We start from the raw sequence: 25,403 nt of genomic DNA on the forward strand, positions 1-25,403 counted from the left end.
GATTCTTAGACTCTTCTTTGCAAAATAAAGACTGTAACTGGTTTCCAAAGTTGACAGTGGCTGGATTGGAGACTAATTTTCTGTTTTACTTTTTTCCTCTTCATAATTTTTGAAGAGGCATCTTCACCAGCAGTAGTTGAAGACATTCCTGCTACACATCCCAGTGAGTCAGCATATTTCTAAGTTTGATTTGAGACAGAGGAATCAATCAAAATCAGATTTTTTTTTTGACAGCTTGTTGCCAATCAACAGTGACGAGAAAAGTAGCATCTCTTTGTCTTTGCATTTTTAAGCAGATTAGTAAAGAAATTTACTAGAGTGAGATTTGAACAGACAACCTCTGAATCACCGTTCCAGTGCTCTGTTAACTGACCTATTTCGCCATATTTTACGTTCTTCTGATTTGTACGTATGCCTGTTCACAGAGCATAATTCACTATTCTTACTTATTAGTACTCATCCAATATTATTTAATACATTAGGAACGAAAGGAATAAAACCCCGAGTGTATTTTCATGTCAAAATATCCGGTAAACTTCCCGACATTTTTATAAGATTTTTTACAAGTATTTTCCATTATGATTACGATTGATCAAGCTGTTGGTTGTTGAATGGTACGGTTGGATTTGCTTTGGTCCAAAAGCCACCCAAAACACACATTGTTTGCAATTAACCGTATTTTCAGATGAACTATCGCAATAACATCAGACTTTACAGTCTTTTTAACCCTCTGGTGCTCGCCCTGGGGCGAATTCACCCCTACTCGTTTCACACTGCAGTTTTCGTACTGGGGAAAGTGTCTTGCCCTGGGGATAAGATTTGTTACTACCCTGTCCCGAGCAGGGGTGAGCTCGCCCCGGGGATGAGCGATCTCGGGGGTGGCTCGGGGGTGGCACAGGGATGAAAATTTCAAGTGAGGAACGTGGCTTATTTTAACCCCCATTTCGCCCGGGGCCACCCCCGAGATTTGGTCTAGTGAGAAAAAGTGTATTGTTCCAATGCCAAACCCCTGTGTGTATGGTCTTGGCCCAAGACGTCAGTGATCAAGAGCGATAGTTTCATTGTTGTGTAGCGCCCTTGCATAGTTGATTTTGTACTTTCTCTCACTAATATCTTGGTCATTTCGTAGCAATGGGGCGTGGCCATTTTATGTAAATAAGACTGTCTGTATAAATTTGAACAATCACAGTCATTTTTATAGCTCCATGCTTGATCACCGCACATATCTATAGCGCGAATGTCCACAACCGTCATGTGAGCCATGAAACCTTTTTTCGATCGGTGATTGGTTCCCTATAAAGTGATGGTGCTTGATCACCGCACATAGGCCAGGGCATACGTATACAACCATTGGGCGAGCCATTAAACCTTTTTTCCAGTCGCTGATTGTTTCCCTAGGAAAGCCTGGGGAAAAAAACTAAAGAAAAAGTTAAAACCACTGAAACAAAATGGCTAAGACATTAGTGCAACTTTAGGCCTGCCGGTCTAATTGTTGTGCCATTAGAGTGTATGCATCATCCACTGTGATCAATAGTGTCATGTGCCAAGACTACTGTGTGTGCTGTTGTACAGTGTACTGATTGTTAATACAAACTCAGCCGAACTTGGCCAAAATGTTCGTTATGACAGAATTTTGTATTACATGTAAGTGTAATTATTAAAGTGGAGTATTCACTGTATTCACTGTACACAGTCTTGTAAATGCACAGTCGGGACGAAGGTTTTTGGTTTGCTTTAAGGGCAATTTCACCATTATGAAAGGTACATATCAGTGACAAAGCCAATTGACCATTATACCTAAATAACAATTTAGAGAAATGATCCAAAACTCCTAGTATAGTCTGTAAAGTCTCCTTGACCCATGACCAGATAATGGCTGTACATGTAGAAGATTTGAAAAACACATTGTCAGGTTTATTCACTGAGCTCTTAAAAGCTCTGTTTGAATACTGACATTACATTTCATTGCCCATAACCAGCATTTGTATCAGCAGTATTTGTATTAATCCTAACTTCCAGGCGTTTTTGCGAGGATGCACCCTCAGTCCGGGAAAATCCTCCGACTGCCTTGTAAAAATTGCATACAGCCTCAATCCTGCAAAATGCTCTGTTATTTGTGTGGTCCTTGGAGGGGTGACAATGCCTCAACCCTGCAAAATCTTCCAGCAATCACTGTCAATTTGTTGAGGCAGAGCCAGTGACATCCTGGAGCAGTGCAGATGATTTCAAGTACATGTATAATGTAGGCCTAAATATGTATGGCTAGCATAAACAACACAAGGTCCAGTCCAAGACCTTGACACAGTGCATCCTGCAAAATCAGCCACACATTTTTGCCATAAAGCCTCAATTTTCTGCAAAATGTTTCATTTTGCCAATAGGATTTGGGGAGGTTAGGCCAAAAAAAAAAGTCTCCCGTTTCTGGTTTGCGTGTGCGTCGCCGTAGCCATGCGCGTCTGCAAAATTAAAAATAAAATTTAAATGTATTGATGATGTCTCAAAACTGCCAAAGTCACTGGTTTTACTGGAATCCTTCTGCTGCACAATTTTAACATGTTTTTAGATGGGGTGACGATCGAATGTTGTGGCCTCTCTGGGCACCCATATATTTTGCACTAAATTGAGTCGGGCACTATTTGCACACGGTGTTGTAATTTTGTTATTGTGCGTCTGGAAGCCAGAGTGAGGGAGCGATGGTCATGTATCTCGGGGAATCTGAAAATGCATTTTAATTAGCGCAATATGTAAGGGAGCAGACTAATGACCTGCTTGGCAGCTCATGCACGATGTCGATGTCGCTGTATGGTCTGACATTACCGTTTTCCCTGATGTTTGTCTTGACTATCAAAATTTCCTGAAGAATGTTCGTTTCGGTTGAGATTGTAAGTGGATGCAGACTTCTCAAGCCTTATGGCCTTACTGAGGTCACCTCAAGCTCCACATAAACGAAATTTTTGAGATTTTTAAGGGGAGGTTGTGGGTTCCAGTCCCACCCGAGTAATTTTTTTCCAACTTTCACTCCGGAGGTAACACACTGAGTATACAGTGTTTAAAAATCGGTGAAGGGCAAAACCTAATTTGATTTATATCACCCTGACGCAAAAATTCCATCTTATAATAGATATTGTAATTCTTGCTTTTGATTGTAGATTACCCACAAATAAGTGGAGCCAGCATAGGGAACACTGGCACGATCAGCGGTAGCCAGTACCCTATCATTGTTGGTTCAAGTGGAGTTCATTTAACTTCCAACAAGCCGTCGGAGAAACGCGGTAAATATAATCTTGTTTGATGCAACGAAGTAGTTTGATATCTTAAATCAAGTGTTAATGTATTTGGGTGGGGGGGGGGGGGGGGGCAGGGGAAGGGTGGTTTAGGGTTTTAGAATATGTGTTGAACATAGTTCCATGACTTAGCTGTTGTAGTTCCCCTTATAGGACTTAAAAAAATTTCAGATGACAATCGGGGCCCATGACGTCGCTTTGGTATTAACAGTATCTACCTACCCACCAAGTTTCAGTGATTTTGCCCTATCAAATAGGCCTTGCTTCTGACCTGCAGGAGTCAAGCATGGGAAGTGTCTCAGGAAACTGTCTCCGAAAACGTGCAGACTTTGTATACAAATGTATACAATGCACGAGTGTGGTCGAGAAAATGCTTTGTAATTCAGCACGTGTGGGTCAAAATGAAATATGCAAAAAAAGATCAAAGGAAATCCCCAGATCCCCACATTAACATGAATAACTTTCTGTTCAATGTTCTCTATTCCTTTGTTATAAACCAGCAAAGTTTGAAAGGAGATTGGACAAAAATAATGGTTTTAAAAAATAATTTCCATTAATATATTCAAAGACAAATGCGTGTTAACTCATTTCATACGCAACTTACTTAGCCTACGTTTTACTGTAGAATCAAGTCTTTAATAAACAAATTTAGCTCTGGTTGTGTTTGGTATTGTTCAGCTTGCATTGCCCTCTTTTTGGGGATTGGGGTGTTGAAAGGTAGGTCCTATGCATCTTTAAATATGCCCAGGAATTTACAGACACTGAGTGGTTCCACACCCTGAAGATAAACATTTACATGAAAATATACGAGACTTGAAAGTGACCTCGAAACACCGCAAGGTACAGTATTATCAAAGGTTTGCTTTCTGCTGTGTGATGTACCGCCAGCAACAGTTCTTAATTTTATCATCCCGTTTGTGGCGTGATCAAAATTTCTGAGTGGACTTCATCACAGAGTGAATAGAGAATGGCTATTGAGCGCAATGTCAACCTTGTGCAACTGCGTTTATCAATACACAAGCTGATTTACCCGATCATAGATCGGGTAGGGCGTATTTGTGTTGGGGTTGAAAGTGTGTGGAGTTAAATGTAAATGGGGGATTTAGTTGAAAAGACATGTAGCTATAGAAAAGCAATTTACGGTGACGCGATCTGAGGCAATTTCTGACCACGTACGATAGTAAAACAAAAGATCATCTTTTAAACATCATTTTCGAGTTTGGAGTCATTGAATCAGCTGTTCTGAGCAAAAGAATATTATAGTAGGCTACAATTTTTATTCGGGGAAGAAAAAGTGGGGGTAGGGAACCAAACGATATTGCCCGCTTTAAAATGTTGGGGTGGGGGTCCCCCATCCCCCACCGATTGACGATGCGCCCATGATAATTATGTACCATGGCATGTATAACTGTCTGTAAATTTTCCTGTTGGTCTGTTAAATTGCATTTTGTGAGGCAGTCGCGTTTGTTAATGTGGGAAAACTGAGTTGAAAGACTTACCGTATAGTACACAGGCGAAGGCTGATTGTACTGTTTTGACAATAAATCATAATGGAATAAAACGTGAAGGTGGCATTTGCAATAAAAATGTTGAGTGTGTTACCATAAAATTACATGAATTAGTCTGAATCAGGGAGGAAGGTCATTATGAAGGTACAGTATTGGACTCTTCAACAAACGTAAACTTGAACTTCTTACAATTTGCGAGACCTGCGAGGAAAAAGTCGATTTAACTATTTTATTCAGGTTGGCATGGTTCAACCATAATATAAGCAAGGCCAAACAGCCAACAACCGCCAATATTATTATTTATGCACTCTTCGTTATTCCAACCCAACATAGTTCAAAGATCACAATATTTGAAGCAATGCATCGATCCCTCGTTGATTTACCCGATCATACTATCGGGTAGGGCGTAGAGTTGGGGATGAAAATTTGGGGAGATGAATGTAATTGCGGGATTTAGTTGAGAAGACGTGCAGTTATAGAAAAGCAATTTCTGTGGTGCGATCTGAGGCAATTTCTGACCACTAAAACAATTTTTTTTAGCAAAAGATCATCTTTTAAACATCATTTTTGAGTTTGGTGTCCTTAAAATGAGCTATTCTGAGTAATAGAATCATTATACACGTAGTAGCTACAATTTTTATTCGGGGAAGAAAAGTGGGGGGGGGGAGGGGACCCAAAAAGTCTCCACCGCTTTAAAATGGGGGGGGGGGGGGGTGGAGGGGTTCCCCGTCCCCCACCGATTGACGCCCATGATAATTATGTACCATGGCAACAGTCTGTAAATGTTCCCGTTGGTCTGTTAAATTGGCATTTTGTGAGGCAGTGGCATTTGTGAGAAAACGTACTTGAAAGGCTTGCCGTAGTACACAGGCGAAGGCTGATTAAGAAGGTCATAATTAAGTTTCAGTATATTGGACTCTTCAACAAACGTAAACTTGAACGTCTTACAATTTGCGAGACTGTCTGCGAGGAACTTGTCGAGTCAACTGTTATTCAACTTGGGTCAACCATCTTTATAAGAGCAAATTTTACTCGGCCTCCGAGAAATGTTTGCTCCTGAAACGATCTGAGACCGCGGTCTTTCGCGACGCCAAAATCGCTTCACGTCCGTGGAAAAATGTGGAGGGTGTCTTCCGCCGGATCGGACACATTTTCGTTGATTTTTAGTGTGACTGCGTTTAAGATCGCGATGTTTGAAGCAATGCATCGATCCTTCGTTGATCCCAGACAGGCCCCCGAAATTATAACGCAACACTGTGGCGGGCAGCGAACTCACAACGCTCAGCCTTGGTGGAAGCATGGAGCTGTATTAACACACGATGGAAGCAACAGAGCACTATACACGTCACTCACATGCTTGCGCTTCAAATCATGCAAATAGCGAGCACCGTAGACCAAACCTCGTTTCCAGGGTGTGGAGCAGGCTGCAGTACGCGTTGCCATCGACAGTTTTGGATAGCCCGGAAATACTACGCAGTGTAGACTTTCGATTGGTCAGACCGCGCAAGGCATACTTAATGTGTAGTCCTTCTGAGTATTCGTTGCACTCGGCGCAGGGGCGGCAAGCGAAGCATATGAAAGAATAGGGGCACTCGGTGGCCACGCACCATGGAGAAAAAATATTTTACCAAGGTCACCCCACACCACAATTTGGTGAACGCTTTTACAGAACAGCTGAGTAGAACACGTAAACGAAACCCCTACGTTGACCTCGCTGACCTCGCACAGTCTAGACTCGCAGAAAAGCCAGCACAGGGGGCGGCCAGGCAGTCAACGTGAAAGCGCACACGACGGCAAATTTCTGCGCAAAATGCAGTCACGAAAAATAGACGAAAAGGATCGCCGGTCCGTACGGGAAAATCAGGACGACCCGAAGCGTCCGACCCGGCGGAAGACACCCTCCGTATTTTTCCACGGACGTGGAGCGATTTTGGCGCAGCGGGAGCCCGCAGTCTCGGATCCTTTCATGAGCAAACATCGTCTCGGAGGCCGAGTTAAACTCTCTCTTATATATAGATGTACAGTGAAATCTTGATACATGTAAGTCAAAGGGAACAGTTTCTAAATTTGACTTAGCAGAGTTTTGAGTTGAGCAGGGTTGTATATCATTGTTATACTACTAAAGGCAATGGATTCTTTGTTTGACTTAATAGTTGTTATGAGTTATCAGAGTTTGACTTTTCGAGATTTCACTGTATTGTGATCTCAGGGATGCCAAATTAAAGGGCCCATGTAATGTAATTTTGTTTCAATGCAATCAGAAAATGGACCTTTGTGTCCCATTTAACCTCATGGTCTTTTTTTGCTATTTTCAAGGGTATTTTGGTGCTTTTTGTGTGTTTATGCTAATCCAAATATCCATATTCATGAGCAAAACTGTGATGTCATTCTGGTCAGAAACCTCAATGTTACAGTTATTTCAGCACAACAAGTTGCTAGAATTTTGATATTTTGCGGTAGTAAACTTTCTTTTCTTTGGCTAGTCGTTGTTGTGTCAGTACATGACAGTAAGCCAATGAGCAAACCTTTCTTACAAATGTTTTCCATGAGCAAAATAATGGGTGCTTGATTTGAACAGAAAACCCCTAAACTGAACAGTGTCTTCCTGAAATGACATCACAGCAACAGCGCCCTCGGTTTTCTGGAAAAGCATGGACAACTTTAAGTTTTTAAAGAAGTGCACTTTTCAATCAAATTAACCAAAAAGGGATGTCAAATAGTTTTCATACATTTAAGGGAGTAGAAAAGTGCACACATTGTTTGTCTAAGAAAAATTCACTGCATAGAACCTTTAAACACGAAATCTGGATACATTAATTTAAATCCCAGACAAAACTTTCAAGTGTACATTTTACTGTATGTAATTGGAAACTTCAACCAATCAAATACTTTACAAAATATAGGTAAAAAAAATAAACCTGTTTGCAGAAGAAAAGTAATAGGTCGCAAAATTAACATGCAGATTGTTCTGTTTTGTTGACTTGCAGCTTGAAAGAACTGTTATGAATCATGTTCTTGTATACATGTACTCAAATTGTTTACTCATAATGATTTTTACATGTGTGTGAATTGTTTTCGTTTTGCTGAAAGAATGCACACCTTTCTTGTGATCCATGGACAGAACCTTAACGTGGTGGTTGTGTTTTAAATTCTGTAACTTGAAAAGTATATGAGTGATTTGAATGATTCTTGTACTGAGAGAAAGCTTATGAATTGGGCTTTCATATCCTAGATTTTTAAAGCGCTGCATGTAGAACTGCACTAAAACACCAGTCCAGACATTTGGGTCTCTTTTTTTTTTACCAACCTTGTACTGTCATCTGCTTCATAGTGGGCCAGCCAAAAGTGGAATATTACACTTTTGATGGCATTGTGTGGAAATAGCAGGCAACCATGTCAGATCAATCAGTCAAAGGATGGAGAAGAAAATGTAGGTGGATACCACCCTTAATTTTTACCCTAAATATACCTAATTTGCATAAATTGTTAATCCCTGCAGTGTTATATATTTATTCTTTTTTTTTTAAATTTTTTTTTTGTTGAAAAGTATATTTTGGTGATTCTGTTTACACACCCTTACTTAAATAGCATATGCTTAAGCATATAAGTGACTGAATAATCATAAGGACATAGTAACAATTGGCTACTATTATACCCAAAAATTGCGCGCATTTACTTTGTCTCCAGATATCATCAAGTAGTCTTGCCAAACCTCAGTATTGATGAGCTTCAAATTCACCAAGTTGCTTACTGGCACAGTTTCCCTATTAAAACCATATGGAAAATCATATGAACAATGATAACATTGTGATATTTAGCTCAGCAAACAAAAACAAGCTGACTGTCCGTAACCTGGGCTTAAATTCTGCAAAGGGTCGCCTAGCATGGGAAACTTAAATAAGTACAAGGAATCCCCCCCTCCCCCCAAAAAATAGAATTGTTGCAATAATTGTGTCAATGTCACAATGTTTTCTTCCCCATTAATTTTCATAAAGGTAAATGACCTTATTTACACTTAAAAAGAAACAAATTCACCTTTTTCCCTGCACCATAACAGATGATCAGAACAATAGCTGGCACAATGCCTTTGCCATTGAAGGGGGCCTCTGTGAGTGTGCAGTGATAGCGTGCAATAGCTTAGATCACATGTTGGGGTCGAAGTTTATGTTATACTTATTGGCAGCTCGACAAGAAAGGTGTATCTCTTTGTGTTTTTAATGTTTTAGAAAAGTACGTTGTTGCCAGGCGACACTTGCGAGAAATGTCGTATCTCTTTTTCGTCTTTGCTTTTTAAAGCAGTTTAGTAAAGTAATTTACTAGAGTGAGATTTGAACAGACAACCTCTGAATCACCGTTGCACTGTTAACTAACTTGTTGAGCCATATGGTTGTGCTCTCCTAATTTTTACGTGCCTCGTTTCACAGTGCAGTGATAAGTATTTACATTGTAAACGAAAATGCTTGTGCATTTAATACATGTTTTCCGTTTAATTCAAACAAATTATCATCCAAATTAGCTTCAGAGTAATTCATTTTGTAGCGCCAAATGGAATATAGTTGTAAGAAAAATCAATAAGTTTACCTTGCACGCAATCAAACATTACGCTGATTCAAATTGAAATCAGCGAAGATTAATCAAATTCACCAAAAGCCTCGAGGCAAGGATTTGAGGTCATATGGCTTAATTGGCAAATATTTTTGACATTTAAAGGTAGAGAAGACAATTGACGGCAATCCATAAGAATCATACCAAATTATTGTAAAAAAGCTTACTTGGTTTAAAGATAGTCATGACACTAAACTCCCTGTGAAATTGTTCCTTCTGACATGCCGGCATTTTGAAGAAAACAATAAAATTATGTCATATCCAAAGATGTGTCAAGGGACACTTTTTGGGAATTTTTTATTTTCATTTGTTGACTTGTAATTTGGCGAATCCGTTAACACAATGCGTATATGCGCACGCGGTTGCCATTATTTGCTGGTTCAGTGTGTGACATACAATTCATTTCTTCAGTCAACCACGGTTTATTAAAAATGAAGCATAGCAGCCCAAAGGCCAAATTACAAGACATCTTTATTATCGGACATCTTTACAAAAATAAGAGTACAACAGAAGTGACCTAACTACAGTTTGTAGGAACTATGTTCTAGTTTAGTCGGAAAAGGGGGGTATCGTGCACCCTCGGAAATCAATTTCTAATCAACGTGTCTAGGTCAGATAAAATGCCTAGAAAACGATTTGCTATGTTAAAAAATTCAAAAAATGTCCCACGTATTGTTTTTATGCAAATTAGTGCCGCCATTACCGAAAAATCTATTTTTAATTATATCTCAGCCAATATTGCAGATAACTGAACGAACTAGGGGTCTAAACCCATGTTTTCAAGGTCAGAGATCACAATAAAACTATTTTGGAAGTCACCACATGTGTCTGTGGCATAGGAATATGCAAATTAGTGCCGCTAATACCGGAACATCATGTTTTTGGCATATCTCGGCCAATATAGAACATAACTACACCAGTAAGGTGTCTAAACCCATGTTTTGATGGTCAAGTATCATTAGAAGACCATTCACGAAGTAACTATGTGTGTCTTTGGCATGAAAATATGTAAAATATTAAGTGTCGGTTTATCAGATATTTGATTTTTAGCCAATATCTCGGCCAATATTGCACATAACTACACAAGTAAGGTGTCTAAACCCATGTTTTGAGGGTCAGATATTAGAAGACCATTTACGAAGTAACTATGTGTGTCTTTGGCATGAAAATATGTAAATTCTAATTTGCCGGTTTATCAAAAAATTGATTTTTAGCCAATATTATATTCAATTTCAGCCAATAGTACAGTTTATTTTAAATATGATGGCTTAAAATAAACTTTGATCATTATTGCTTATCAAAAACCTTTCTGTCAACATTAGCTGCAATATTGGCCGAGATATTGGCTAAAAATCAAATTTCCGATAAATCGACACTTTTGAATTTACATATTTACCTGCCAAGGACACGCATAGTTACTTCGTGAATGGTCTTCTAATGATACCTGACCCTCAAAACATGGGTTTAGATACCTTACTTGTGTAGTTATGTGCAATATTGGCCGAGATATTGGCTAAAAATCAAATATCTGATAAACCGACACTTTATAATTTACATATTTTCATGCCAAAGACACACAAGTTACTTCGTGAATGGTCTTCTAATGATACTTGACCCTCCAAACATGGGTTTAGACACCTTACTGGTGTAGTTATGTGCTATATTGGCCGAGATATGCCAAAAACATAACTTTCCGGTATTTGCGGCACTAATTTGCATATTCCTATGCCACAGACACATGTGGTCACTTCCAAAATAGTTTTATTGTGATCTCTGACCTTGAAAACATAGGTTTAGACACCTAGTTCGTTCAGTTATCAGCAATATTGGCTGAGATATAATTAAAAATAGATTTTTCGGTAATGGCGGCACTAATTTGCATAAAAAAACAATACGTGGGACATTTTTTGAATTTTTTAACATAGCAAATCGTTTTCTACGCATTTTTTCTGACCTAGACACGTTGATTAGAAATTGATTTCCGAGGGTGCACGATACCCCCCTTTTCCGACTGAACTATTCCGTTTGATGGCAAGCAAGAAGCTGATAAAATATGGATTATCAAAGATTAAATCTAGAAATCTTTGATTGCCTGTCATCCGATACTTGATGACGTCACGATCATCGTGACGTAATTACCGAAAAACTCGAGAGCTATATTAATTGTTGTGCTATTTGATGCAAAAACCTGGATTATATCTCTTGCAGTTGATTTTTCGAAAAAAGGTGACGTCATCAATCGTTCTCCCCCAAACTTGTTGGTAGCATGAAGCTGATTATACACAACTATTATAAGGTGATTTTAGCAAACCTCTCCACGCGCATCAACTGATTATTATTTTTAAATATTTTTAAACCAGCTGCTAGAGGATGCTCTAACATGTTATGACGTCACCGGTAATATTCTTGTAAAGTACAACCTAGCCAGAGACTAGTATCGTTGAAAACAAGTTCACATCTTTTTCCACTTTCAAATTACAAGGCACTTCGGTTAGGACCGGATTGAACGGTCACGTGATTTTGCACGTAATATAAAAAAATGAAGACCCCACATTATTCTATCAATTCCCGTAAACAGCAAAATGAGATCTCTCGCAGTAGATTTTATATTGATTTTCAAAGATTATATCTAGAAATCTTGTGCTGCTTGTTGTCACCACCAAACTCAGATTTGTAATTTTCTTATTTTATTGCTTGAGATTTCTAGGTAGTGAACCCAGTTTAAATTAACTACTTCAAACACAAGCAAGAATGTCAATCGTTTCTCAAAAGTGCGGGGGGGGGACATACCTTGATCGGAACTGGGCGCGAAGCATGAAGCCCTTACAACGTTGGGTTCGGGGCCCACTTTATAAAGGGCCCCCAAAAAAAAGTGGATTCCAAATGCTCTGTGGTGTGATCTGAGGCAATTTCTTACCACTTTCCTCCATGCTTTAACTAATATTTTCTTAGCAAAGAACATTGTTTTCGAGGTTGGAGTCATTGAATCAGCTACTGGTATTCTGAGCTATAGGCGTGTGGTTCGAAGCCTGCTTAAGGGCCCCGGAAAAATGGATTCTAGATGCTCTGTGGTGCGATTTGAGGCCATTTCTGACCACTTTAACCAATATTTCCTTGTCAAAAGATAATGATTTAAACAATTTTCTCGGGTTTTCTGAGCTAAAGGCATAGGGTTTGGGGCCCGCTTAAGGGCCCCGACACATTTTGGATTCTAAATGCTTTGTGATATGATCTAGTGAGGCAATTTCTGACCACTTTAACCAATATTTCCTTAGTGAAAGATACATTGTAGTACATAATAGGGCCCTGTAAATGAGACACGAGTTCAAAAATCTGGGGGAGGGGACATTTGATATTGTGTCCCCAACCCTTCAAAAAGAGGGGGGGGGGGCAATGTCCCCCTCCCCCCCCGGATTGACGCCCATGTGTACGTGTATGCTTTGTTGGTGTGTCAAATTTAATTGCATTTGAAGAAGAATAATTCCTTTACCCATGTCACTTTCATTTTGACTCACCCTGTAAATACATATATAAAACTGGATTGAGAATAAGATGATGAAAGTTGAACACAAACATAAGACAAAGGGAAGACTGTGTTAAAACAACTGAATTAGCATACAACTTGAATTAGAACAAACATAAACTAGAGATTCGCGTTTGTTGCTACAAATGCAGAGTTGTCGGGTAGACAACTATTTTATAAAACACTGTCCAGTTAAGTTATGAATATATTTATGTAAGAACAAAGGATCGAGAAATTAAATCCTTTCCAGGACAATCAATTAAATTTCAGTTAACATTCCATCCACACATACAAGTTATTTCTGGCTTGATAACGTCATTAGTCAAAAACGGGAAGTGAGTACTGATTTAGTTCGAGTGGATGTTCATTGTGAAGTTAAATAACGTATGAAATTTTGGAAAATATCAGTGTATGTATTCATAACACCGAACTTCCGATTGGATGATGTCACCGTATTTGAAAGCAAAAGGTGAACATTGTAATGATATCGTTATTTGGGCTAAGATATACGACATGGATCAAATGATAGTATTAAATTTAAAATATGATCGTTGCCAAATTTTCATAAAAGTAAATTCCGGTCTGATAACGTCATGAATATGAATCCTTGCCAAGTTATCTGTGGTTTATCAAAGAATATCGAGGGTCGATTTGGTAAAATTTCAACCTATGGTTTTTAAAGTTAAGAAAAGAAACAATATTTTATGTGCCGCTAGGGGGCGCCCTTTCGGATGATGACGTCATCACACTGTTTTTGTGTCTGGCATTTCTCACTAAACACTTTCATAATACATGTGTTTTTAGTAAATTGCTTCCGCTTTTGAGTTATATTCAGTTTTTATTGCACTTTCGGTAACACCGGAAGTAAAGGTCAAGCGGTTTTGTGTCTGGGAACATAAAATGTTTCTCACGGCATATAGTCGGATGTCTTAGGGATTCTTGGTTCAGATTCTTCCAAAAGCACCAAAATTTGGCACAGATATTGTCCATACCATACTATTTCGATTTTTGACGGGCGCCAAGACGGGCGCCCCATGGGGCCGCCATATTGGCAAAATCCAATATGGCCGCCATCCAGGTCAGAGGTCAATCGAACTAAACGAGCTAGAATCATGAATAATACCACTTTTCAGGTATTTTGGGGGTCGAGCAATCTGAATTTGATGTTATTTTAACAATTTGAGGCAAGACAGATGCCCCAAGGGACCGCCAAATTGGCAAAATCCAAAATGGCCGCCACATATATATCACAGTTGAACAAATAACAAGCTAAACTCCTAAATAATACCATCTTTAATGGGTTTTCGGGGTCACAGAATCTAAATCTGATGTCATTTTAATGATTTGAGGCAAGACAGATGCCCTAGGAGCCGCCATATTAAGAAAAAATGACCGCCACCCAGGTTGGAGGTACTCGCAGTTAAAACAATACAACTACAGGTGTTTTTTTTGGGGGGGGGGGGGTCCAAATATCTGATTCTGATGTTATTTTAATGATTTGATGTCAAGTTTGGCCACTCGAGATCATTCCGGTAAAAGCTCTTGTTTCTGGTGCGTCATTCCATATAAAAACCTTTTCCTATTAGCTGTACATGTCGAAAAGTGTTACATCTATACACATGCCACAGAAACAATCTTAAATTGGAGCGAGAAAATTGTCCTAAGTTATTAAAAGGATGGACAGGTGCGTGTGGTGTGTGCCCGCCATGCTGAGGATGGGTGGTGCTATCACCCAACGGTCGTTTCATTTTCTCACCACCCAAGATGTTGATTACAGATAACCAAGGCTCAGGGCAACCTCTCACTTGGTGAGTTCCAGCGATATGCCCAAACCGTAAATATCCATTTCTCGCATGAGAACCCTGCAGTGAAGCGGGCTCATCAAGCTTGACTTCTCCGACACATCAACTCCAAAGCTACCTGACTCTTCTGTGGTCCAACCTCCCCCCCCCCCCCCCCCAATTGAACTCACGTCATTGTACCCAGACTTGACAAGCGAAGTTAGTCCATCCCTTGATGTGCAAGTTCACAAGGTCAAAAAAGGATGAGGCTTAGATGGCATATGTACCAGCTTGCTGAAGCAAGGCAAGTTCGCAGATGGTGACATCATCGCCTGGTTGGCATACAATGAAATCAGTGCTAGCAAACCAGTTGGCAAAGCCCCATGCCGAAATCAGGGTCTAGGCCCTATTCCTAGACACGGCCGCATCCACATCTTCAATGTTCAAGCACGCGATGGAACTGCACGATGCAGGGCACTGAATCCCCCAACCCAGGCCAGACCAACGTGTTTGGATCAGTCACGTACTGTATGATTTTATCAAACTGCCTTCAAAAGTCAATACCACCGATTTTTTTTTTAGGAGAAGACAAGTTTGTACCTATGATGGGCATACAGCGTGCTGCACATTGAAGACAAGATTCATCAATGTGATAGGGAAGCACCTACCTCACTCTGGGAGGGCCACTGTCCTTTCTCAGGCTGAGGTCCTGACATTCGCTCACAGTCTAAACACGATGAGCATTACATCATCGGCACGAGGTACGCCCATTAAGTCCCTCTCACGTCACTTTACCTGGTCAAGCAGACGCCTACTCAGAGCATTGTAAAAATGTAATGGGCACACCGGAGTAATTCGTTATGCGACCCACTGAGCCTAAAGTGAAGGATTGAGAGTTAAGTCACTGCGATCACTTTCGAGAATTTTCAAGCTGTTTTGGAGATCCTTGGCCTATTGGAGCTCTGGGTGGGCTTCGGAAGTGGTGAAAAGTACAGTAACATACTAGTCCATAGTATCTACTCCGATCTTGGTCCGACAAAGTCCTTGGCACCACCCCTCTTCCAAAGCATAACATGGTGCGACACGTCTTGCTTCGCCATGTCATGCGGAGTAAGGGGTGTGGTGCAGATGCAAGTGTCAAATGGGCCAGACATCGCTTCTTCACTACTGGAAGCAGCTTGCTGGAAGCATCCCAGCTACCTGCCATGCTGTTTGAACATGTAAAGCAACCGCTACTACAGGCCACCTCGGTCCAGCAGGAAATTCCTGACTTCATCGAGGGGGGTTGGCACAAAGATGGTACCAGTACATGGCAACCACTATGGACCACACTCTCAATGATGCTTGAGTGGCATGCGCCATTCTCGTGCACTGTGGTCCTCTACCAATTATGGAGACATCTGCATATTGGACGGTAGTGATGACCAGTAGAGTACTCATTTCTGGCCGGGCATCATAGAGGGCGAGCCAGAATGTAAAGGTGGTAATATCAATCACTGGTACCGATAGAAGTGCATATTGTAAATAAACAGCTCCGTTCAAACGCACACAGCGGCATATAGCATTTTGTCACTGCAGATATCATCTCCAAATATTTTAATAAAAATAGTTCAAACAATAGTCTTCAATGATAAGTCAAAAATGTGACATACAATACAATAGATTCAGATTCTACGACCCTGAAAAACCCCGTAAAATGGTATCATTAATGCTTCTAGCTCGTTTAGTTTTTAACTGTGACTGACCTCTAACTTGGCAGGCGGCCTGGATTGTTCCAATATGGCGGCCCCCTTGGGCATCCATCTTGCATCAAATCATTAAAATATAACCTCAGATTCAGATTCGTTGTCACCTAAAACCCCTCCAAAGTTGTATTACTTATGATTCTAGCTAGTTTAGTTTTTTAACTGCGGTATGTGGCGGCCATTTTGGATTTTGCCAATATGGTGGTCCCTTGGGGCGTCTGTCTTGCCTCAAATCTTTAAAATAACATCAGATTCAGATTGCTTGACCCCCAAAATACCTGAAAAGTGGTATTATTATGATTCTAGCTCGTTTAGTTCGATTGACCTCTGACCTGGATGGCGGCCATATTGGATTTTGCCAATATGGCGTCCCCGTGGGGCGCCCGTCTTGGCGCCCGTCAAAAATCAAAATAGTATAGTATGGACGACATCTGTGCCGAATTTGGTGCTTTTGGAAGAATCTGAACCAAACAGCCCCTATATAACGCCCTAACATCCCTGACTAAGAACAATGAGTCTCACCACTTATTTCCTTTTTTGTTTAAGATCAAAAAATTCAAGCACAAGATTCACCCATTTCTATTGGAAGAACTTCTTCATTGATGGCGTCACAAACCGCTCTAAAGGTATTTTTGTTTCTATAAGATTTCCCGATTCTGTACGATATGTCATTGTAATGCCCTAAGCCCAAAACGGGCCGGCTGGGGGGCGGAATCTGCCCCCCCCCCCATCTTTTTTTCGCGATAACCTTCATTTTTTTCGCAACTCGAGCTGTTATTATTTTTTAGCCTTGAACCTTGCGCATCTTTTGATACCCAAAACATAAAAATCGGACCGCCGCTACGCGCCGTGAAACAGAACTTTCCCATGTATGTCGTGTACACAGACAACAATTACCATTCGTACATATGAATAATTAATTAGCCATAATTCCAAAACCCTTTGACGAATTGTCATGAAATTTCTTGGGTATGTTCATAATGAGTTGCTCTATGCATGTTGCTCTATACAATTTTTCGTCACTCGATGGTCGAGATCTTAGGGGGGGGGGTTGGAATCCGCCCGGTTTTTATGTTTTTGGTATCAAAAGATGCTCAAGGCTAACATGTCCTAACAGCTCGGGTCGCGGAAAAACAAATTTCAAGACTATCGCGGAAAAAAGTTGAGGGTGGAATCCCCCCCCCCCCCCCCCCCCCCCCGCTGAGAGATGGTCAAAATAACCCGGCCATTTTAGGGTCAAATAACCCTTTTAAATAACGACTATGGCCAATCATTTCATCTTTTCTGTTGTAAAACTGAAGATTTTGTTGTTTGTTATAAACTTGTTTTAGACCAGCCAGGACACCAAGGTGCAGAGGTCACAGAAGCCGAACCATCTCCAACTGGTATTAGATGAAGTCAACAAGCTGACGGAGAAGCTGCCTGAAAGCGAGCAGTTGGATAGCAGACTCCAGTTACCCTACATCGCCGTGGGTTACTTCGACGAGAAGGGTGGAAGCTTGTCCCTGGATGAGTATGGCGTGCACCTCACCATCCCGCGTGGTGCACTAGCTCCAGGCTCTCCTCAGCAAGTCTACATCTATGTAGACCCTACTGCACCACCACCGAATGATGCGGTTGAGCTGACAGAGGTCGCACTTTCACAATGTGTCAAGTGTGGCCCTAAAGGGTTGTTGTTTGCGGAAAGCGTGGTGCTTTCCTTCCCTCACCACGCTGTTTTGATAGGTCAAAGATGTGACAAGCTAGTTGTCAGGAAGCGTGATGAGGACTCACAAGACGGTCAATGGGAGGACGGAAACCCTGCATTAGTAACTGAGAAAATGGTAACTGTCCTGATCGATCGTTTCCTGGAAAATGTTCTGGTTGGCAAACTTACCCCCGGTAGCGGTAAGCGGCTGAAGGTCGGTGCCTTTGGATGCCGCCTTGACCCAGGATGTCGTCAGTATGCATTTCGAGTACATATTTGGAACGACGACAAAGACATAGAAGAGGTACGTATATTCTACAGATAAAAACAATTTAGAAAATTTTTCACCTACGTTGTATTTGTGCTTACATGAGACTCAATGCTTCATTTGATATTTGGTCAAAATTGCAAATCATAAATTTTGTCCTTTTTTCTCCTGAAAATTCCATGACTTTAAAACCCACTCATTCGTGGACCACATGCACGAAATAACCTCAAGGGTTAAACATCGTTTCAAATATAGAACAACTTTGGATTCATGATTAAGTTCAGACATAAAAATGCGAACCATTACTTGTCCAACTATGTTTTATACACGGCTTCTGGCTCTTGCTCTAAACTACTCTACGCGGTGCGTCTATCTTATCTAGCGATGTCACCAAACTTAGCAAACTACATGAAGGAAGGCAGATCTGACTACTGTTACCAATTGGTTTTCGTCGCATTTGTAATTCACCATGTAACTGTCATTTTTGCAAAGAATGTCGTCCAACAGGAGGGCCAAGTGGGAACAAGGAAATTGGCCTACTTCGGAAACTTGCCGTTTTTCTGGGATAGTGGGAACTTGGCTGTCAGGGTGTTGGATCTTGAAGGTGATTGGGCAATTCTAGGAGCGACTGAACAGGTTGGTCTAGTGCAATAAATTCCATTCTTCTTGTATTATTGTTATGATGCTTGCAAGGTTTTGATTTTGGGTAACTCGTCGTGGTTACAGTTGCTTTCTAGAAGTCGTATTTTTAAGTATAAAAAAGTATCTGAATATTTTTTTTAAAGAAAGACATCGTATGACAGTTGAACATTAATAGTCATTTTGTGATTAGAGTTGTTCTTTTCGTATTTATCCCATGCATGCATTTTAAAGTATTGTAAAACTAATATTCTGTCCATAGTTCTCTCACAGATATGTCACTCTTTTGCGCTTAGCTAGTAATGTTTGACTTTTCTAATTCAAATAAATTTTCATTAGATAATAAGTGACGAACAAATACGACTCTATCCTGAGAACTCCGTAACGATCCACCTGAAACGGCAGGCGGGGGATTCAGAAGAGGAAGGGTTGTACTGCGTTGTTCGTACGTCCCAGTGTTCTCCAACTCAAGATTTGAGGAACCAAACTGAAGTTCTTCTGTCGATCCGTCCAATGCAAGTAAGTCAGTGGCTAAGTTTAGTTGCTTCCCAACATATTTACAAATGATAAAGGACGACGAGTCAGAAATTGTTAATGTGGACAATATATTTGCTTTCTAAATTTGGTCATTTTGCTAGCCCATCCTGATTGACGTACTGACACATATCAATTGTGACTTAGATTTGCTGTTATCTCTCGCTGACTTACTGTCACCTTTGAATTCGACTTGCTCCCAATTTCACTGACTGACTGTAATTTGTGAATTAGAGTGGTTACAATGTTATGCGAACCAGCTCTATTGGGTATAGTCTTTCCTCGACAGTCTTAAAGGACCTATGCAACTACGAATTTTGGGAAACAGCTTATTGGTTAAAAACTCTGTAGTTCCCTACACCATAAGTCCAGTAAATAGTTTTATATGAGACATATGGTGGTAACCATGCATATGAGCGCACCGAAAGGTAGTTTGTAGGTTTGGGGACTGCGTGAAATTTAACTATACATTGGAACGACACAGATTTTTGCACAACTGACACAAAAATAATTCTTTTGTCCGATATTTTCAAACGTTGTAAGCTAATTGTTTTCTAATAAGCACAAGCAGCCATGTGGTTGCGAAGGCCGATTTCTAAAGCTTACATAATACTTTATTTCGAATGAAACAACATGCACACAGACATATCAATGTTCGCAGGCGAAATCTTTCTCTCCCGTTTGGAAGACCATATCATAATGATCGAACAATGTGCCAGAAATCGGTTTTTTTTGTCGTCAGAAAATCCTAGTTCAGCGAAATTTGCCTTGGAGATATTTCAAAGTGTAACACTAGCGTTTGCAAAAACAGATTGAGCTAACAAGAGGACTTGCGAAAATAATCCTCTGTTCCCACCCTTAATCACATTTGATCACCCAACCTACCATAGTCACTCAATCTCTTATGTCCGCCCACTCTAAATTTTAATCAGACATAACCGGCAAAGACAAATTCATGCTTAAAATTCATATTAAGCCATACAAGTCACCAGAGAAGAAGTGTCACTGAATGGGATGTGCCATCCCTTTTTCAAAAATTTGCCTTGGAGAAAGCTCAAGGTGTAACATTAGCGTTTGCAAAAACAGATTGAGCTGAAATTCGGGATATACTGAGATGATATTAGTGTTCAACTGCTCGTGAAATGACAACTTGGGAGGATTCCTAGAAATTGAGATAAGTAAAAAGATTTGGGGACCTTTTCGAACGATTTTTCTACGATTTTTAGGTCAGCTTTGACGTTTCGGCAAAAATAATTGCAATTTTTTCACTGACACGAAGTTTAGAATTTCTTCTGTTATAATTTAACTTTCCAATCATACTGAGCATGTTTTCTTTAAAAAACGAGAATGTTAAAAAGCCATGTTTTTGGGTGCATTGATTTCACTGCTCTGTTTTAGCGTCACTGTACATAATTGGATTAAATTTGCCTAACAACGCCAGATGCAAATCCTTAGCAGCAGTGGCGGCGGAACCTTGGGGGGGGGGGGGGGGAGGGGACTGGGGGCACTCCCCTCCCCAAATTTACCCAAGTGCCCCTCTTGTTGACGTTAATGTGCCCCCTTGAGCATTAATGTGCCCACTCAAAATGAAAAAAAAACTGCCCTTAAAATTTCGGATAATTTTTTTTCAGTAACAATTTCCCAAAATGGTATAGAGAGTTCTTATTTGAACCAGGAATAACCAAGCCCCAAAACCCTTACAATTCGCCCTTAAAATGGCAAATGTATAGTTTGCATAATGGCTGGTTCACCACTATTTGATTTTATGGAGGCCAAATGTCCGGTGAAAAAAACATTGATTTCGTGAACACCAAAATTAGAGTGCATTTTGTTGATGCTCATATAACACACGTTTAACTTGTGCGGTGGCTGTCATACTAATCGGATGGTTTCCGTTATGGCTTAATCATCAAATGATTGTAATGTTCTGATCATTAAGAAAACATTAAGTAATATTAAGCTGGAATCATCATGTTAGGGACACAAATACCAGGCGAAACCGAAATGGAAATTACCCCAAATTTTGGAATACACCTAGGTAACCATCATGCTCGCCCCTCGTACGATCCGAAAGAAATTAGTTGAATCGTCATTCAGTTTCAAGTTTTTTTTTTTTAAATGCAAGCTATGAATATTGATTATCAACTCATTTTTAATTTGTTTGGATAAGCCTGGCTGGTAAATAAAACCTGTTTTATACACGGAAATACCCGGGCGATATACGAAAATATCTTCAGACAACTCACATAAAGCAACTTGGACATTTTTGGTTGGATTTCTAGGACAGCTTATATTTAACAACTGCGTTTATTACATGAGTTGCCAATAGAATGTTGGACCAACGACCCTACCCTAATGTACCCTGTCAAGTCGTTCTTTCTCATACACTGTGGCAACATTTCTAACACTTAGGGAAACAGTTCTTTTATCTTTGTTGGGTGTTCACTGTAATTTTCTTAATCAACCGTATGTTTTGCAACAGAACTAAACGACATTCTTATTTGTGTATAAGGTATTAATTATTACAATGAATGGTGATGTAAAACCAGGAATATGGCCAATAAAATTGGCATATTTAAGGGCGCTGCACCGTGGTGACCACCTGTGTGCCTTTCTTCTGTCTCGTCTTTTTGGTCTTTTCGTCATGTTGTTAACCTGTCTTTCGTAAGTGTTACCCTTTTTGAGATGTTATGAGGTATTATGCTAACCTTAATGACCATGCTGGTGGGTCAGTTTTTATTCTGTGCACTGATATTCGGTGTAATTTGTCATACTTCTACTCAACTAGCTGAGCTTCCTGCGAGTACACTTTATGAACGGCCATTGCCCATTGTGTATACACGGGAGATTGCCCAGGCATTACAGGGTGAGTCAAAAAGAAACGAAAGTTATCGAGTTATAAAAATATTCCATAACTAATGTGACGTGCTCCATTAAAAAAAAAATAGCATAAAGTACGTGTGTTATGGACGAGTAAGCATGAACATTTCATACAATTTTAATTTGCATGTTACATGCTTACTCTCATTACAATAAGATATCTATGTTTTCGAACAAATACCACAAAAGCCATTGTCATTTCAAGAAGACATTTTTTTCCTCCTACATGTATACACAAATCTGACCAAAAATAATGCTTCGGTCTTGACTCGAATTATTATTCTCGTTTGTATTCGAATAAGTGTACCTGTGTGTAATCTCTGCTTTTCATCACTGATAACTTCGGCATTTAACATTCCGCCTTCCGTTCCGATTTGGGTTCTTATATAAAAGTATGCGTAACTTCTGATAGTATGTATCAAATTCAGTAATGTCACATGTGGAAAATAATGCTCATTTAAAACATGATTCATTTGTGTATCAAATGTAATTCCTTTTTACTGAAAAAAAATAACCCATGTCTCTTTTGACTTTCCCTGCAGAGATGGAGGACATGCCAGCTGAGGTATGTGACACTGAATTGCAACCGCCCCCATCGCCGCCAGCATTATCACCATCCACATCAAGCCCACCATGGACAGAGACCAAGAAAAAGAAGACCAAGAAATATCAGCCAGCAGGCTCGGACAATGATCCTGATCCCCCTTATGCTTACCAACAAGACTATCGTCATGATGAGGATGGCTGGACTCGCACATTAAGCGATATCCGAGTGAGAAGTTTCAAAGGCAAGAAACCCCCTGCCCCGCATTTTGCAAGAAGGCATCTCCACTAGAGTTTTTCTACAATTTATTTCCCCTAACACTTCCCCTTTCTATCGTCAAGTGGACAAACCGTAAATTGGCTTCTCACTGTCTGAAGGTGACAACTATCCATGAAATCAAGGCCTTGTTTGGCATTCGTATATTCTGATGGGACTTGTAAAACTGTCAAGCTACAAAAACTACTGGTCGACTCATTCTGGCCTAAGAAATTATCTGATCTCAGAACAATGACCCGAAATACCAACACAAAAATTGCAATGACCCCAAAAAAGACCCTAGCCTTATACGTGACAAAGCCCAACGTTACCAGGCAAAACAGAGCAATCCCCTGTTTCCTCTCCAGCCTTTGTGGAAGAAAGTCACCAAGCGTTGTTGGCAGAAATACAAACCATGCCGCACCCTCACAATTGACGAGGCGATGATCAGGTATCGTGGATTTAAAGCTGGGGTGAGGAAGTTCTTCATGCTTTTGAAACCAATTCGCACTGGTTTCAAAATCTACGCGCTGGCTGAGTCGGCGACAGGTGCCATCTTGAACTTCATCATGCACCCGGTCGGGGAGGCAGTGAAAATGGTCGACATTGCAGTAAGTGTTCAGTGCCAAGCATCATCTCAATGTTTACCACCACTTCCTCGACAGACTTTACACGTAAGTTCCTCTTGCTCGCACATTACTCTGTAAGCAGACTTATACTGGGGCCATCAAAAAGGGGAAGCAAGGGACTACCTCGCGACTTCTCCACCGCAGAAAACAACCCTCACCGTCACAAAATAAAGCAGATGAATCGCACTAAGCGTGGTACCTTCTACACACGCCAGAACGGGCATCTCACCGCTTTCATGTGAAAGGAAAGTCGCGTCATGATGCTCCTCTCTACGGCCCACCAAGGATGGCACGATCCCTTAGCACGTACATGTACTCTGAAACGCAAGATCCCCAGCAGCAAGACTGGCAGACTTAAGTCAAAGTGCATCCCAGCTCCCACAGCGGCAATTGACTACACAAGGAACATGGGCGGATTAGATATGGGTGACCAGTTAAGAGCCTAACACACCTGCTCTCGCAAGTCTCAGCTATGGTGGAAACTTTTTGATTAATGTGGCCAGAGTGAACGCTTGGATCTGCTACAAGCATTACCACCTAACTGATGTGGGAAAAGACACAAGCGGCAGTGACAGTGAAATTGACCCCACCAACATCGAAGACGATGAGGTTGGCAACCAGCCAACTCTCCTTGGCCATTGCCAGCACCCATATTGAAGGGGACGCAAGAGGAACTGTTCCACGCCAATGTACAGACTCTCGTCCTGTCCCCCTTGTCAATAGTGCCGGCCACTACAATGTCAAGATGCCCAGGAGGATTGCACGATGGTGTAGATGGTGCCAGCTGAACAGCATCGCCACCAGAATTGGTTTGCCCAAAAGCACCCGCCGAGGTTGCCCGGTGTGTGGAGTGAACCTCTGTCCCGGGGAATGTTTCCTGAGATTTCACACTGCAGCTGCACCTCTACAAGATGACTACACCTCGAGTACAGAGTAAAGACAGAGACCTCTCCCCGGTACAGCCCTACTCAGTATAAACATCCTACTTAAACTATTACTGATTCTCCCTGATGAATTTTCTATGCACTCTTCCCAACCAGTACAAAGGAAAAAGAAAAGTAACGAACTAGAATAAATCTGACCAAAAAAGTGAATAAAAATACCCACACAAAAACACTCTTTGGTGACTGGTAGTATTTTAATTCAACGTTATTATATTTTTATTTCACCAACTCCCATGCACCAACTGACCTCAAAGTAATAAACCGATGTGACAGGATATAATTGTAAAAAGTACAATGCAATGGGAGAAAATACTAAAAGAAGTTATTTGGCTTTTGTTATATTGTTTTACAGCAACTGGCAGAGAAATATAAAAGAAGAATAAAAAGAGAAATATATCAGAATAATTAAGCAAAAGAATTTTTTTTCTCTGTTTTCACTTAAAAATTGTGGGGATTATAATTGTTTTCTATCTAAATACAAAGTACCCGGTATCTTACAAGTTCAGAGAGTACTGAAGACCATAATTAGCTTTGACAGTCTTATGCCCCACAGCTGCTGCTATATGACCCAAAGGCC

The 25,403-nt window shown here is 40.5% G+C and overlaps 1 protein-coding gene across 1 annotated transcript; it reads left to right on the forward strand.

Moving 5' to 3' along the window:
• The first annotated feature begins 15,774 nt into the window (after positions 1–15,774).
• On the forward strand, positions 15,775–18,458 carry LOC119732862 (netrin receptor UNC5D-like). Its single transcript, XM_038206464.1, has 2 exons — positions 15,775–15,921; positions 17,778–18,458. The coding sequence occupies exons 1-2, from the start codon at positions 15,775–15,777 to the stop codon at positions 18,456–18,458; spliced, it is 828 nt and encodes a 275-aa protein (XP_038062392.1).
• The last annotated feature ends 6,945 nt before the right edge of the window (positions 18,459–25,403 follow it).

The sequence above is a fragment of the Patiria miniata genome, unplaced genomic scaffold (genome assembly GCF_015706575.1).
Source record: "Patiria miniata isolate m_02_andy unplaced genomic scaffold, ASM1570657v1 HiC_scaffold_25, whole genome shotgun sequence".
NCBI lineage: Eukaryota > Metazoa > Echinodermata > Asteroidea > Valvatida > Asterinidae > Patiria > Patiria miniata.